The 16,755-nt window shown below is 39.0% G+C and overlaps 1 protein-coding gene across 1 annotated transcript; it reads right to left on the reverse strand.

Moving 5' to 3' along the window:
* Positions 1–572: 572 nt before the first annotated feature.
* On the reverse strand, positions 573–10,373 carry LOC122063880 (probable small nuclear ribonucleoprotein G). The gene is made up of 5 exons (XM_042627571.1): positions 10,193–10,373; positions 9,911–9,961; positions 9,752–9,774; positions 915–1,036; positions 573–831 (listed from the first exon to the last, which is right to left on the reverse strand). Exons 2-5 carry the CDS (start codon positions 9,943–9,945, stop codon positions 769–771), a joined length of 243 nt encoding a protein of 80 aa, XP_042483505.1. The 5' UTR covers positions 9,946–9,961; positions 10,193–10,373; the 3' UTR covers positions 573–768.
* Positions 10,374–16,755: the final 6,382 nt, after the last annotated feature.

Consider the following 16,755-nt stretch of genomic DNA (forward strand, 5'->3'; position numbering starts at 1 on the left):
TTCCATGGCCTTATTACCTGGAGCTTATTCCAAGGACATCCACTATCATTGTCATCCCGAAACCCGGGAGGCCTGATGGGCAGTAGGCGTTATCAAAGGAGTCCGACAAAGTAGAATAGGGTTTTCCGCCATCACCATCTGGACTGATTGCAACGAGATTGTTCTGCTGTATGAACAGGAGCAGGAACAGGACTGTTGGCCTTGGGGGCCCTTCTTTTTCTGGAACTTAAAACACTCATGGAATTTGGATCTCTAAGCTTAGTTATAACATGTAGGAGTAATGATCATTATCTAGCTAGATCTGAAAAACTTTGTACGGATGATAAAGTATGCTCTAATTTCTTCTTACTAATAATATTTAGTTTTTAAACCAAAGAAAAACAAAAAAAAAATGTTCTATAAGTTATGTGAATTGGACTGCAAGGCTCATGAGGTTCACGCATAATCTGTGTAACACTTTAAACAACCATCCAAGAAAGAAAAAGATAAAAAATTGCACAGTTTTAAGGTTTCCAAAGGACAGTAACGGTTAAGCTATTAGCACCATCAGATAAAAAAAAATTGCACGGTAATGAGGTTTCCAAGGACAGTAATATTAAGCCAATCTAGAGTTTCAAACAAATAATCCCTAGTTAAAGAACACAAATAAGTACTTTAACCTCGCATCAGTATGCACATGCAGACTATGCTCTTTCAATGATACAAATATGGACTGATCCTCTAGCTGATCATAAATCACAAAATGTGCTTAAGATGACCAAAGCACATCTACTGAGTTCTGTTAACGGGCTCCAGTGCTTCAATCATGACCACGCTATTTCCACGGATAACCTGAAAGAACAAATCTAATGGTGAGGCACCTAGAAAAAATAGTTTTAACAGAAATAACATAGGGGCAAAGAACTGGAACCTACCACCATGCCTATCTCATTTTTCTCATTGCCATTTACATCCACAGTGTTGTCGATAACCAGATTCATGAACTGATCAAATCCACGAAGGGTACCAACCACTACCCTGTTAGCATTCAGCTTAACTGCAGCAGCACATAATACCAGGTGAAAGACCAGTAGTTTAAAATTCTAACCAGAAAGATGTCAGGAAAATTCACAGAATAGCTGGAAAAAAGGGAAGAAACATAGGAAAAGACTACAAATCTATACTGGATATTATTGAGTGGTTCAAAATCATATATTTTATATGAGTTTGCACCATTTTATGGAAGTATTTTAATATTGACAGTTTTTGATAGGTTTAAGACTAATTGGGGTCAACCAGATGAATCACGTTTCTCCATTCAACTCTATTTAAAGTCATATTTGTTTGCTATAGCCCCAACAGAAATTATAAGAAATAAAGTACGTGAGAAGTTTTCCTTGACACGCCACCTCAGAAGAACTTCCCAGACAGCTTAACTATCTACCACATGGCAGTTGGATGGGGCTGATATTTCTGGACAGCAACACCATAAGGTCCCATGCTCAAATGTTAGGTTTTAGCCAATGGAATTCGTCAAGTACAAAATAAAGCTTTTAAAATTCATTCAAAAAATGATAAAAAGGAAATGAATGACAGAAAACACATGGGAAAATGTCAATATATGGAAGTTTATATGATTAAATCTGAGTTATAATTTGACTAGTTGCCAATACAAACCATTTCCTAGATGAACAACGGATTGAATTTCCTTATCACCCTTCCATGTGGCACAGCAAGGTGTACTGTAATGTAGATTATCCTCCTTGAGAACCATGAATCATCCAGTAAAACTTTTGCCATTGTGACCATTACATGGTTTGTAAACCAATGGCTATTTAATCATTTTTTTTTTTTCAAAAAGACCCACCCCACAATCTGCAGCAGGCAGCAGAAAGCAGTAATCTATTACAGATTCGCTAGGTGAAAGCAAAGATCAGATGGAGGTGTTCAACAGCAATACAGATTGCCAAACATGACACCTTGATGTAGATCGAAGCTTGAAGAAATAAACACCAAAACATTGTTCATGTTACTGTTCATGGAACATTGTTCATGTTACTGTTCATGGAACATTGTTCACGTGAACAGTTGGAGTGGTGGTTTCCTTGATGGATTCTTCTAAAAGATCTCATTGGATCTTTGGTTTTTATTTTTGGGGACTATCCTCTTTCTATTTTGTTAGTTTCTACTTTATTTAGTTTTCATCCTTGTTTAATCGCTAGAATTTATCGTCTCTAATTTACTTTCTATTTTGAAGTTTAAGAGATTAGGAAGTTAAGTTACTTGGTGTACAAGCCCCAAGATTCTCTTGTAAGGGATTTTCCAAGTGTTTATTTCCTTTTTGGTTTTAGTACCTTTCATTATATCAGTAATGGACATATTGAGTGCTCTGAATGATTTATGAATGAAATTTGAGGCTTGCTTTGTGCAGAAGACTGTGAGAGACCGAGGAGAGAGGCCTTTGTGGGTCAGATGCCTAGGTGAGAGTGAGAGGCTCGAACCATCTATCCTTCCATATCCCATCTTCTTCCCCATTCTTCTCCCTTCATCGATTTCTCAAGTTTCTATTGTTCTGATATTGTGTTGTTGGGACTTGTTAATCCTATTGTGTCAGTTCCTTGATCCTACTGTAGGATAGGTCATCATCGACCTCACTCTCATTATTTGGTATCAAAGGCTATTCAGAGCCTACCATGGCCAGCAATGAATTAAGTCCTTCTGACATGGCCGACAACCAAACGGTTCATAATTATGTTCTTAGGGAGTCGAAGCATTTATTAGATTGCATGACCACTGTTGAGCAAAAGTTCGAAGCCAAGTTTGGTCACCTCTGCCCTCCACCCCCAAGAGATGCTACTGTGGCAGCCATTGAAGCTTTGAGGACGAAAGAGCAAGAAGTAGACGGTCCTCCGGAAGAGGTCTATGTGGAAGACATCAAAGTAGACACAACTGAAACAGTGATAGATGATGTAGCGGTCAAGAACACTCCACAAGAAATCATCAACAAGGATGTTGTTGTCTTTGAAGAGATGAACTACATATCTGAAGCCTTTGAAGAGAAAGTTCCCAAAGTTGAGGACTCTATGGATATGACAATCACATTTGATATTAATTCAGAGGTTGAGCACAAAGAGTTCATCATGCCACCAAAGTTCTTTCAAGAGAAAGCGCCCCCCCCCCCTTTGAATATTACATTCCAAACATATGTGAGCTATCAAAATACTTTTTTCTGTTTGAAACTAGATGCACACCATGCCAAGCTTGTCCCTAAACTATACAAAACTCAAGATCGATTTTTTTTAGACAGGGCGAGATATAAATCAAAGCACGAATAAGAAAAGGACCAAAACACTGTTCACATGAATAGTGGTACTGCTAAAGTGAACAGTGGCGTGGGGCCCATATGGACTGCTGGAGTGATGGTTTCCTTGATGGATTCTTTAGAAGATCTTATTTGGTCTTTAGTTTCTATTTTTGGGGACAATCCTTTTACCTTCTATTTTGTTAGTTTCTATTTTATTTAGTTTCCATTCTTGTTTAATTGCTAGATTTTATTTAGTTGAGATTTTATTTTGTCTCTTAATTACTTTCTATTTTTTAAGTTCAAAAGATTAAGAAGTTAAAGTTACTTGATTTACAAGTCTCACTATTCTCTTGTAAGGGACTTTCTAAGTTGTTTGTTTCCTTTCTTATTTTGGTACCTTTCATTACATATGTACTTTCATTACATATTACGTATGTAATGTGTAATATGTAATGAACCTCTTTGAGTCCTTGGAGAGATTTATGAATGAGAGTTGAAGCTTGCTTTGTGCAAGATTCTGAGAGACAGTGAGGTGAGAGGCTCGAGCCATCTATCCTTTCCTATCCCTATCTTCTTTGATTCTTACATTTCTATTTGTCTGGTATTGTGTTGCTGGAACCATTTGTTAATCCTACCATAGGATAGGTCATCATCAACGTAGCTCTACATTAAACCTACTGTGAAGCTAACACAGATCTGTATATGAAAAGTAGGTGTGGGTCACTGACATCAAATATGTCCTGCTGGAAATTTTTGAGAAATGAAGTGGCCGTGTTACACAGATTTCACTTCCTCCTTGGTTCCTAACAAAACTTTAAGAAAGATCCTTTAAAATAAGAGCATATGCAAGAGGGAAGGAGCAACATATATGAATGACAACACAATGCACAATTTCAGATAAGTACTAACTCAAAACACTTGCTTTACTTGAACGCTAAGGCCTTGGATCCCAATGAACATCTATATCAATGATAAATTCCCATTTTCATTCCTAAAGACTTCCTTGAATCAGCAACTTCACCCCTAAGAAAGCAGTATTGCTCTCCCATGAAAAATCAATAGTAAGAATGCCTACTGGTGTGGCCCATTGTGCAGCAGCCAACAATCTTTTCAAGATGTTCCTCAAATCTGCCTGTTTTGTCACTGGAGAGAGGTGATCCCTTCAAGGAACCTCCAAGACAGAATAGTGCATGAGTGGATGCATCTCCGGCCAACATGGTCAAGTTGAATTTTGATTGATGTCCTCTGGCTTATCCAGGACCTTCAGGAGTTTAACCCTCCTTTCTCATATGAATATTATAGAATCCTTATGAGAGCAAATAAATCTTGTCATTATTCTGAACATACAAAAGTAGAAGTGCCTAGGTATTCTGCTTTCTCCAATGGAGAATCTTTGTCAACGCTTTCTTTTTAATGTCAACCTGAGAATATCTTTCACCATAGTCTTCCATGACTAATGCCCATTTAAATGTTGCAATTATCCAACAAGCATGATTTTCACCAAAGTCACATAACGGCCTTCAATATTCAACCACCTTTCAACTTTTTTTCTTCACCCTTCTTTTAACAAAAGAAAAAAATGTACTAAAAAGCAAACACTCTGCAATGTCATGGAACACATTCGAAGTAACAAACATCTGCATGCTACCTATGTTTGATCAGTTATCAAATGGAAAAAGTATATTAGTAATGCACTTCTAGCCACATTTTACGACCACCATAATATGTAGGCAGCCTAGTAGCTTAGCCAACAATAGGGTTGGCAATTCTCCTGTAGTGTAGGAGATTTTCTCAAATATTAAAGTCTAGCTCAGGGTCTGATTTGATGATTGCATAAACTAGGTTCAGTTGTTCAATAAACCTTCTAACATGTACGGCATATTAAATATAACTACTCTCAAACTCTTTTGGTAACTCTGCCCATTTAAGCTTATTGGCAATATCACAAGCATGCCCTGCATACCCCTTCTGTAGCTCAGCCTGCTGAGCCATCTTTTCTATTAACTCATTATATATCCATTATGTTTGCCTCGAATTCTTGACCCGTTTTGAAGAATGAGTGAATGACCCACTCCGACATATTTTGGTGGCAACCTGAATGGGTTTTTTTTTTTTTAGATCTGTGATGGTAGCAAAGGGGTTGGGCCGATAGGCCCGGAGTCCAAAATTGATCTCGTATGGGGGTGTGGAGGTGTAGCCCCCGCAGTACAGTTCGACCTATGACTTAGAGGAGTATATATGCCTTGTTGAGCAAGTATTATAATTCGGGGGTTTCTGCATTAGGGTTTCTGGGCGAGTTTTCTACCTGAGATTTGGGTGCTCTTGATCGTTCTCCACTATAACTTCATTTTCTACATAGTGAATCATCTTCTTCTTCGCCCGAGGACGTAGCATACCTCATCGGTGTGTCAACCTTGTTAAATCTTTGTGTTGTGTGAATATGTGTTAGTTTTTCCTTCGTATTGGTTGGTGTTTGTTCTTACAATATCTTTAGTGATCCATCGTGCTATTTCCAAATCAAGTGTTGTAGCTTGAGGGGAACAAGGCCAAAGAAGGTGATAGCCCTGTAGATTCGTTCCCATGGTTCGATCCTTCCCACTTCCCAGTAAAACACGGCGTGTTCGAATTCTAATTGCTACTACACGAGAAAGGGGGACCACCCTAATGTAAGGGCCGATGGGCCCCAGGAGACCCAACCCAGGTGGCTATGGGTCCACTTGAATAAAACAGCACAAGTATCAGTCAGATCACTTATTGGGCCCAACCAATCAATAAATAATGCAATTCTAATAACCAGTGGCAATCTTGTAATAAACATGAATTCTTAAAGGTGCTATTAGGTCACTTAACAGAAAATGATATAATGGAGAATAAGATTTATTATAAAGGGGCAAACTTAGAACTTAAAGGAAATAAAGGACGAAAGAGCATATGGGAGAAAGGCAAGGGTATTATTGGGGAAAAACAGTAGATAAAGTTGAAACACCACTCACGATTGAAGGGGTCGTCTTCAACCTTGGAAATTCTCAAAACCAGCGAGAGTTACCATATTCCAGGTGAAGGTTCTTACAGTTTAGCCTCGGTTTGGCCTAAAATTGCAAGCATAGGATCGCATCTTCCGGCTCTATTAAACCCACCAGAATAAACCCAAAAGGTCAGATATTATGTTCAGATTTAACTCCTGGAATCAAAAGGGGCGGTGGGCATAGTTTTGGTTATGGTTGCAGGTTAAGTTCTCACAGTAGGGATCTTCTTTGGGACTGAAACTCTAGGGTTTTGGTCGCCTAGAAGAGGGCTTCCTTCCCTCATAATCTCATCCCAAACAGATCGAGGGAGAGGCAGATCGACCCACCTGATTAGGACAGCAGCTGTCACCCAGAAACAGAGTACAGGTAACAGTGGCTCAAGGATTAAGGACAGGTTGAGTTACAGGGTTCTGGTAGTGAACCAGAGGTAGTTGCAGACCTAGCAGGGGTTTAATCTTTGATTCTTGTGGTAATATTTTCAATAAGACCCAAGGATCTTGGGTTTCAGTCACCCTTCGGTCAGGAACAGCCACAGGAAACCTTGGAAAGAAAATACGACAGCAGAAGAGGGAAGGGGATTCTCGCAGAGGAGGAGGAGAGAGAGCGAAAAAGGGAGATAGAGAGATCGCAGAGAAGAGAAGAAGAAGAAGAAGGGGGGCATTGTCTCGCTGGACAAGGAAGAGATAAGAGAAAGAGAAGATCGCACGGGGGGAAGAGAAGCAGCCACGCAGGCAGTAATCTTAATTTTTCTTAAATAATCAATTAAAATTATTGTGGCCATGGCCTTACATAAGTAGAAAAAGAATTACTAAAAAAAGAAAATGTTAAATATGAAATTGATCTAATATAGAAGAAGCTTCCTAATTTAAAACATAATAAAAACACAATAAACTAAAATTGAGAATTTCTACTTACCCAATAGCTACCCCAAAATAACCTAAAATAAAAGATAACAAATATCCTCAAAAAAAAATTAAATAAATAAATAAAATTCCTAGAATATTCTATTAACCTTGAACCCAAATCAGTAATTTGGAACCCAAATTGGATCTGGGTCTTGGTCCGGGTTCTGGAGCGGGTTTGGGTTGATCCATCGGAGGGCTGCAGCATCACACCCTCTATGCCTAAGTATTCCTCAATGACCGATAGCATACATGTTCTGTGAGGAAAAGGTGAAAAGAAACCTATTTAGGGAGTCCAATAGAAAACTTGGGATCCGTTGCAAACAATCAGTCGAAGGAGCGGAGCTTTAGAGCTGGCGGGCACAAGAATGCAAGCCCAAAATTGACTCATTTTCTAGCCTGGAACTGCAGTTCGAAATTTCAGTCGAAACAACTAAGATTTCGCAAAATATTCAGTTTCGACAAAAGTCAAATTGAAAGTTGAAACTGGATTCAACTTAGTGGGAAACCAAAATTTCAGCATTTCAGCCACAATCTTGGTTTCAACTTGGTTTCAATACAAAGCACTGTTTCAATCAATATTGGTTGAAGTTTCAACCCATTTCATGAATTTCGAGTGGTTTCTTCTGTTGGAGGGGGAAAATTCTAATAAAAACCCCCAGATTTCGAATTTTTTTTTTTTCCAAATCACCTAAATTTCTTGGTGGAACAAAGTGGTGGAGACTACAATAATGCATCTACAGATACGGTTTGCCATAATTGATCAAGATCTGAGTTAGATTCAAACTTACAGGTACACCCTTTTTCCCAAAGATTTCAAGCTTTTCGAAAACTCTTTACTGTACTAAAATAGAGTTGGTGGAACAATTTCATAGGGGTGTTTAATATTGGTTGTACATTTGTAATTAACTGCTTCTAACTCTTACACACTTATACTTGCAACACTTTGACATTGTGTAACATTAAATGGTTTTTCTTCATTCCTAATGCTTTTTTTTTTTTTTTTTTTTTTTTTGGTGGGGGTGGTGTTCTAATACCAAATTATGCGTAAAATAGGCTATACTTCGCAAAGTATACCGCAAGCTATGGCATACACTACCAGCCTAGGATACAACCAAACTACCCTTTTTTTTTATTTATTTAAAGGTTCCAATATGTTTAGAATGCTTAATTAGGGTTTCCAAAAGTTTTAGGCCAAAATATTGCTATTTGACCACCAAAAAAGCCAAACAAAATGGACATCCACAACATGTAGAGTTTTATTTGAATTTTGATTGAAACCCGAAATATATTTTTTAGGACCTGGAACTGACTGTCTTGCATTGCATTGCCACCCTTGAGTAACAGTGCATCTGGCCAAGACAAACAGAATTATTCAAACCTTTATATTGTATAACAATTAAACATAACTAAGCCTTAATGTCCTAACATATCAAAGTGGAATTAGAACAATGAGACACATCGGGCCCAGCATCTCATAGATATTACAATTAATATTCATGTCTGGCTATAACAGCACATAAAATGCGAGTAAGGCAATACAAGGAAAATTTAGGACCAGAACCATATGAAAGGACTTTAACATTTTGGTGCACATTCAATTTAACTATGTTTTCGACCAGGCTACTTCTTCAATACACGAGAATTAGATGGCATTTCCCTATGCATCCTAACTTCAGCAGAAACTTAATGTCCTAATCCATGGCTATACTCAAATCCGAGTATGCAATAGATTGAAACAGTTGTCCATTTTTTATTATCTCAATCGAGATTCCTGACATCCAATGGTCAATGTAACTCACACGACCATAAAATTAGAGTTTAAGACATAGTTTGCATATTTCACCTTTGATATGAGTTAGCCATTGACTCTTTTCTCCACACCCCGCCCCCCCCCCCTTCCTTTTAGTCTTTTGGTTTCCAGATAAGTATTTAGAGATTGGAATCAGGGATCCAATCCCGATATGTTTCCAAGTCAACTAGGCCGAGTTTTAACTGAATCGGTCCAATTTCAGGCAGAACAGACCTCCTCCAATCAAGTTACCAAATGGGATCAGCTAGTCAACCCAATGTAGTGTCAGAGACATCCTACTGGCCCCCATTTCTATTTATATGGGGACTCATGAACACACTTATTAAAAAAATAAATAAAATAAAAATAAAAAAAATTCAGAACACTCAAAGTTGCAATTTCTATGAGGAACAGGAGTGTGTAACTTTCTGATGATTGTATGAATTAAAAAAAATTGAACAAGCTCAACCATGACTCAATCAATAGAGAAAAAACATGTATTAAAGGTTGGTGGACTGACTTCTGTAATATCAAAGAACTCTAAGTAAAATTTATAGAAGCACACCCAAAAGTTCCATCAACAACTAGTTAAAAACTAAAATACACAATGTGCTTCCATTGTAGTGACAATCATACAATACATGGCGGGGGTGAACGTGTAATAGTGATCAGAAATTTGGGGGAGTGGGAGGTAAACATCCCTAACTAGGAGATTTAGAAGGCAAAGATTATAGCAGAAAAAACTTACTCTGAAGCTTCTTATCCATGTATCTGAACCATGAACATAGAGGAGGTAAACCAGTCAGTACAACAACATAAATAGAGAAAAAAAGAATCAGCAGACATTAGAAATTGAAATAAAGGGGAAAAGTTAAACCCAAGCATAAACAGAGATGAAGAGACTTACTTCTTCAAATCCGGGGGCTGACCAGACCTACTCATGATGGCGATAGAAATGCTAGAAACATACCAAAAGACAAAGAGTAAGAGAGAGCCATTAAACCCTAAAAGCAGGAAAGGGAGGAGGCACAAAAATCTACAGAAAAATAGAGTAGAGCAGACTACCTACTAGAATATGTTTCAATTATATAGGTTAAACAGCCATAGTAGCTACAAAAACTCATCACCCAGTTTTGTGTACGAGAGAGAGAGAGAGAGAGAGAGAGAGAGAGAGAGAGCAACTACATACCTGAATAGAAACTGATCGGTTAAAAGATTACGGTGTGTCAACCACAGTTGTCTACAACGGGGAAAATGGGAATGGTTTAGAGAGAGAGAGAGGACTACAAACCAGAGGTGGTGGAGGCAGTGGGGAGATGCAGAATGGGGCGGGATGGAAGCTGTTTTGGGCTTCGCTCGAACTTGAAATGGAAAAGCGACGGGTTCAGGGTAGGGGTGTCAACCGGTCGGTCCGGTCCGGTTTGATCGGGCAATTCGGTTTGAAGGCTTTCAAAGGCTGCACCGTCCGCCCATTTAACTAATCGGGCTTAGTTATTGAGGGCATGGTACGCTTTATATTCAGTCGGTCGGCCTCGGGCTATAATCAGGCTTTCTTAATTGGGCTTTAGTCGGGCCTTAACCGGGCTACGGACATGTTTAGTGTTAAACGGGATTTAACCGGTTTTTAAACAGACCCTCTTTAAAATATGCTCTTATATTCCAACCTACTCATGTAAGTCCAAAAAACTAACAATAAATCAATAAATGATACCAAATATAACCATTATTTAAAATGTGAACATGTCTTTACTTTTTAGTTTTTACTCTTTAATTTGGGGGGTAAAATAGATATTCTACAATCATTAAAGGGTCGGGCCAGGCTGGTGCACAATAGGCCGATCTCGATCAGATGTTATTCGGTCAGTCTCGGTCGGGCGCCCGACTGTTCAAGTAGCAAAACCAAGACCGACCGTTTGTAAATGGGTCAGGCTCAAGCCCGACACGTTTAATAAACGGTCTGGGCCAGGCCGGTCTATAAACAGTCGATCCCGGTAGGTTTAGTCAGGTCGGGCCACGAATTGACTACCCTAGTTCAAGGTTTTCCCTTGTGCTCCGTTTGATTCTAGGCAAAGGTGTAAATCGATATGGCAATAAAGTCTCTCTAGCGTAGGGAGTCCTAAGTGATGTGATAGTCCAAATCCGAATTCGTATTTGTATTCGTGTTCGTATTCATTTAGGGGTATTTGTATTCAGTTAAAGGGTATCCAAAATAAAATCTGAATTATTTCAAAAATAATTATTAGATCCGATTAAATAATCAATTAATGATTTTGAGGGTTCTTGAAGTTTAAATATGTTCTAGAGAATGAGAAAAAGAATTAAAACAACTTAGAAAGATGGATTAAGAACAAATTATATTCATTGGGGGGAGGAATATCCAGATTACACAAGTCAAAGAGCAAACGGATAGTTGAAAATCCAAATTCGATTTATATCCATATTTGTTTAGGGGTATCTGAATCCAGTCAGGAAACATCCGAATCCAAACACATTCGATTCGAATTCGATCCATATCTGATCCATTTACATACCTTGAGTTAAAATGGGAATGGCAAAAAACAAATGGTCAGAATGGGAATGAGACGGTCAACAAAACGGTCAAATAAAAGAAAAAGGGTATGAAAACGGAAACGAAAATGGAGTGTGGGAGTTTGGTAAGGAGAGATTTAGCTCTGGAGAAGTACTCATTGATATCATCATGATGTGCGAAGTTGGATCAAAATTCCAACTTTCTCTTCTTGAAACCCAAGCTTTAATTATAACTCTCTTTTTTTCTCACCACATAAAGTAACAATGTAAAACATTAAAAGTGCAAAAAAAAAAAAAGAGCCAAGAGTGAAGATAAGAATATATAGCTTTAAAGAATGCATACAAATAATGAAATCGCAAAGTGGCCATATAAATCCATGACATGAGGGTGCTGACAATTGTCGTAGACATTCAGTTTTGCTTAAGAAAATTTATATTGGTCGGGATGGGAGAAGGTTTGAGGTTGCCAACCTTTTTTCCGCAAGTTACTAGTTTGCTGCTTCTCTCTGGTCACCGACTCGTCACTTGGTGTGTACGTGGCCGCTCCCTTCTTACCTATGATGTGCTACTATGGTATAGAAAGGAATTTGGATTATGACAAGAGACAAGGTAATGCTGGACACATGGTAATACTCAAAAGGGTGGACTAATTGAGGAAGTCTGGCCTCCCTACTCGAGAGTAGATAATTGTTCAATCGATACCCTTTTCTTCTACTAACTACATATTTAAATAGTACATCATAACTGAACTTTACCCCACTACCTCTCCCTATAAACACTCCACATAAAATAACAACCCACCTACAATAACTACCCATTATATAGGTAACCACATAAAATAACAACACACGTAAACAAACTACACAAAATAACAGTTACTTCTCCCCCCCCCCACTTCTAAAATAACTGAAGTCCAACTGCTACGTAGCCCACCTTGGTTTGCATGTATCAAGTTCCATCCCCCTTGAGTGTGGACTTGTCGTCAAGGCCGAGAGCAAGAAATTGCATGCACATTGCCTCCAGGTTTTCCCATGTAGCTTCTACCGGTGAGAACCCTCGCCAATGAATTAAAACTTGAGGCTTCTGCTTGTGAACTCAATGCTCCAAAATAGCTTGTGGGAAGGGATGAAGAGTCTCATATGCTTGGATGGTTGGTAACACCTGCTCAACAATATGCCGGTCTCTGATGTGCTTCTTGAGAAGTGAGACGTGGAAGGTGGAGTGGATTTTTGAATCCTCGGGCAAAGCCAATTTATAGGTCGCACTCCCTATGCTTTGCACTATCTGATAAGGTCCCATAATACCTAGGCACAAGTTTAGTTTGGCGATAAGGATGCAACTTTAGATAAACCCAATTGCCAATTAGGAATTCCTTGTCTTGATCGTGATTATAATAGACCCGTTTCATTCAGTTTTGTGCTTCATAATAAGCCATCGTGACTCCTTAATCATGGCATCTCGATCCACTACCTGGTGTTCCATGGCCTCTAACTTGGTTGTTCCTAGCACATAGGTCAATAATGTTGGCAATGAGCTGCCATATACCACATTAAATGGTGTTGTTTTGATTGCCAAATGTCAACTATTGTTGTAGTAATACTCTTCCTAACTCAACCATTTACCCCATTCTTTTGGATTTGAACTGCTGAAACATCGTAGATACATTTCCATGGTATGGTTTACAACCTTAGTTTGGCCATCGGTCTGTGGATGGTAAGCCGAACTTAGGTTGAAGCGGGTACCATTGAGTTGGAATATTTCCTTCCAAAAGTTGCTAATGAAAGTGGGGTCTCGGTCACATACTATAGACTTAGGCATCCCATGCAACTTCATAATGTGATCGAAGAATAACTAGGCTATGCCAGTGGCCGTGTAGGGTTGTGACAAGGGAAGGAAGTGGCATACTTCGACAGTCGATCAACAACGACTAGTATCCTTGGAGTTAGAAAGTCCTTTCCATGAAATCTATGGAAATATCCTCCCATATTCTTTCTGGTATGGGAAGAGCTTGTAACAATCACTGTTAGCAAAAACGCATTTAAAATCCATTTTAAACACGTTCTCGTTTTTTACCATTTAAAACACATTTTTCCATATGCTTCCCAAAGATACTGAGAAAAGTGCAAACAGCAAGCATTCCCATTCTAAACGCGTTTAAAACGCGTTTAAACACGTTCCCCTTTTTTGGCATTTTTTAAAACTTAACTTATTGAACATGTTGTCTCCGTAATTGACCATATCTCTCTCTCCCGAACTTTGATCTACCTGATTTTTTCGCCAACTTGAAGCTAACTCAATGGCCCATATTTTTCATGAATCACCTTCAACTCAATATCAATGAATGGACCCCAAAATTGAGATGCAAGCTGTCAAAAAAACTTGGACATGTGTGGTGTATGAATTTAGAATTGGTGTTGGATGATATTCAAGATATATATGCATTAATGTTGGATATTGTAGTTGTTTTAAACATCAGACGCAAGTATTCATGTAATAATTCTTTAATTTATACGAGTATACTACCTTTTTTTTTGTTCCATTTTTTTGAAATCTACACTTTTAAAACTCGTACCATCCGTTTTCAGTTTTTTTCCGTTCTATTTTTTGACCATTTATTTGTGTATCATTCGAAAAATTTTACTGTTTAAAACCCATACTGTCCGTTTCTTTTTTTTTGCCATTCCCGTTTTTGCTACTATGGTAACAACCCGGTTGGAGTCTATAATTCAGCTTTGTGTCATTGGCAAACATCACACTTAGCTTTCTTTAAGATGGAATTGCGCATAACTAGCCAATAGAAGGTAGATCATACCCGGTGGATAGTCTTGTGATATCATTCGTGTGTACTATTGTGGATTTGATCAACGATGGTGTCAAATAAAGGAGAGTTTTTTGGGAGATAAATTTTCCATTTGAAGAGTATCACACCATCCCTTTCTTCCCATGGGCCCATGGCTTCATCAATCCTAATTTTGTGAAGAAGAAGTTGTAACTCCTCATTAGACTCCACCTCCTCTTTAATTGCTTCTAACCAATTAGGAATGGGAAAGGATACGGCTAAGATCTGGTAGTGGATCCCATATGTGTTTTCTTCATCTCTCCTGGACAAGGCGTCAGCAACTACATTGTCTTTGCCTCTCTTGTATTCCACGGTGAAATCATAATGCATCAAATTTATTTAACCACCGTTGTTGTGCAGGTGTAGTAATCTTCTGCTCCCAAAGGAATTTCAGACTTCTCTGGTCAGACCGCACCACAAATCTCCTCCCAATCAAATAAGAATGCCACTTTTGTATGGCTACTACCAGTGCCAAAATCTCTCTTTCATAAGTGGATAATAAGAGATTTCTCCCCTATAGCCCATGGCTGAAAAAAACAATTGGTCTTTGTTGTAATAGACCTGCCCTAATACCTAATCCATTGGCATCACATTCAATAATAAATAGATGAGAAAAATCGGGTAATGCAAGGATGGGTGCACGTGTCATGGCCTCCTTGAGTTGCTCAAATGCTTCTTCCGCTATAGGAGTCCATTCAAACCCATTTTCCCTCAATATATTGGTGAGTGGTCCCGCAATATTCTCATAGTTTTTCATGAACTTACGGTAATACCCGGCAAGACCAAGAAACCCCCTCATAGCCTTCAAGGACTTGGGTCATGGCCAATTAAGCAAGGATGAGACCTTGTCTGGACAACTCCATCGGCAGAGATAATATGGCCTAGATAATGTACGCTAGGCTACCCAAATTGACACTTCTCTTCCTTCACATACAAATGGTGCTCTCTTAGAATTTTTAATGTCGCCTCCAGATGTGCCAGATGCTCCTCCCAGGTTGGGTTGTAGATTAAGATGTCGTCAAAGAAAACTAAAATGATTTTTCTCAACTATTCTTTGAATACCTAGTTCATCAAAGCTTAGAAAGTGGATGGAGCATTGGTGAGCCCAAATGGCATTACAAAAAATTCATAATGTCTGTGATGGGTTCGAAACGCCGTCTTCTTAGTGTCTTCTGGTACAACTCTAATTTGGTGATACCCTGAGCGTAGATCAAGTTTGGTGAAGAAACGAGCTCCATGGAGTTCATCCAATAACTCATCAATTAGAGGAATCAGAACTTATCCTTGATAGTTATTTGGTTCAAAGCCCGATAATCTACACACATACGCCAAGAGTTGTCATGTTTCTTTACAAGAATTACTAGCGACGAATATAGGCTATTGCTTGGTCGAATGACATAGGAATTGAGCATATTAGCCACTAGTCTTTCGATTCCCCTCTTTTAAAATTGAGGGTGTCAATATGCCTTAGCACAGACCGGTTGAGCCAGGAGCTTCAGAGAAATTCAGTGTAGAACTTGCAGATTGGGGGTAGCCCATGTGGTTCGGCAAATACATCTTTGTATTCAATGAGGAGACATTGCACTTGTCCAGGTGTGGCCCCTACCGCTGATGTAGTTGAGAGAGCAATGGAACATAGTTGAAGTAGAAGCCTTTGCTTGCCACGCCTTATGTCACGAGTGGGATTATCCATTATTTTATCAATTATAGCCATTTTCCCCTTCAAGATAACTTTCCTACCTTCCACATCATATCTCATTGTAAGGTTGGTGAAATCCCATGTGATTGGGTCCGCAGCTAATGGGTGCCAAGCATGACTTCATAACTTCCCAATGATAAAAGGAAGAAGTCTGCCACAATTAAAACTCCTTGTACTATTAATTTCACATTAGTACACATACCTGGGCTAGAGATTTCCTCTCCAGAAGCAACCATGACCTCAAAGGGTTGCTTATTTGTAGGATAGAGTCCCAGCATTTTAGCTAACTTTAAGCTGAGGAAGTTATGGGTACTTCCCGAGTCAACTAAAACGGTGACCGCCACATGGCCAAGCCGTCCAGTCACCTTCATACTTCGAGTGCTCTTACTCCACATATAGCATGTAAGGTGATTTAGGGTACACCATCGATCTCATCTACCACGTCTTCCACGGGTTCTGTTGAGGTATCATATTCTTCATCAGGATCACATCCCACCAATAAGAACAACTTCTTACACTGATGCCCAAGTACAAAACATTCATTACAATTATAACAGAGCCCTTTGGATCTCCTCTCATGCATCTCGCTGGTTGTGAGACGTTCAATGGGTAAGGAAGGTACCCCTCCTGTGACTCCTTGCTGCTGCCTGGAATCTTGCTTGACACCGTGGAAGGTGTAAACCTT

This window comes from Macadamia integrifolia, unplaced genomic scaffold (genome assembly GCF_013358625.1).
Source record: "Macadamia integrifolia cultivar HAES 741 unplaced genomic scaffold, SCU_Mint_v3 scaffold149, whole genome shotgun sequence".
NCBI classification, from domain to species: domain Eukaryota; kingdom Viridiplantae; phylum Streptophyta; class Magnoliopsida; order Proteales; family Proteaceae; genus Macadamia; species Macadamia integrifolia.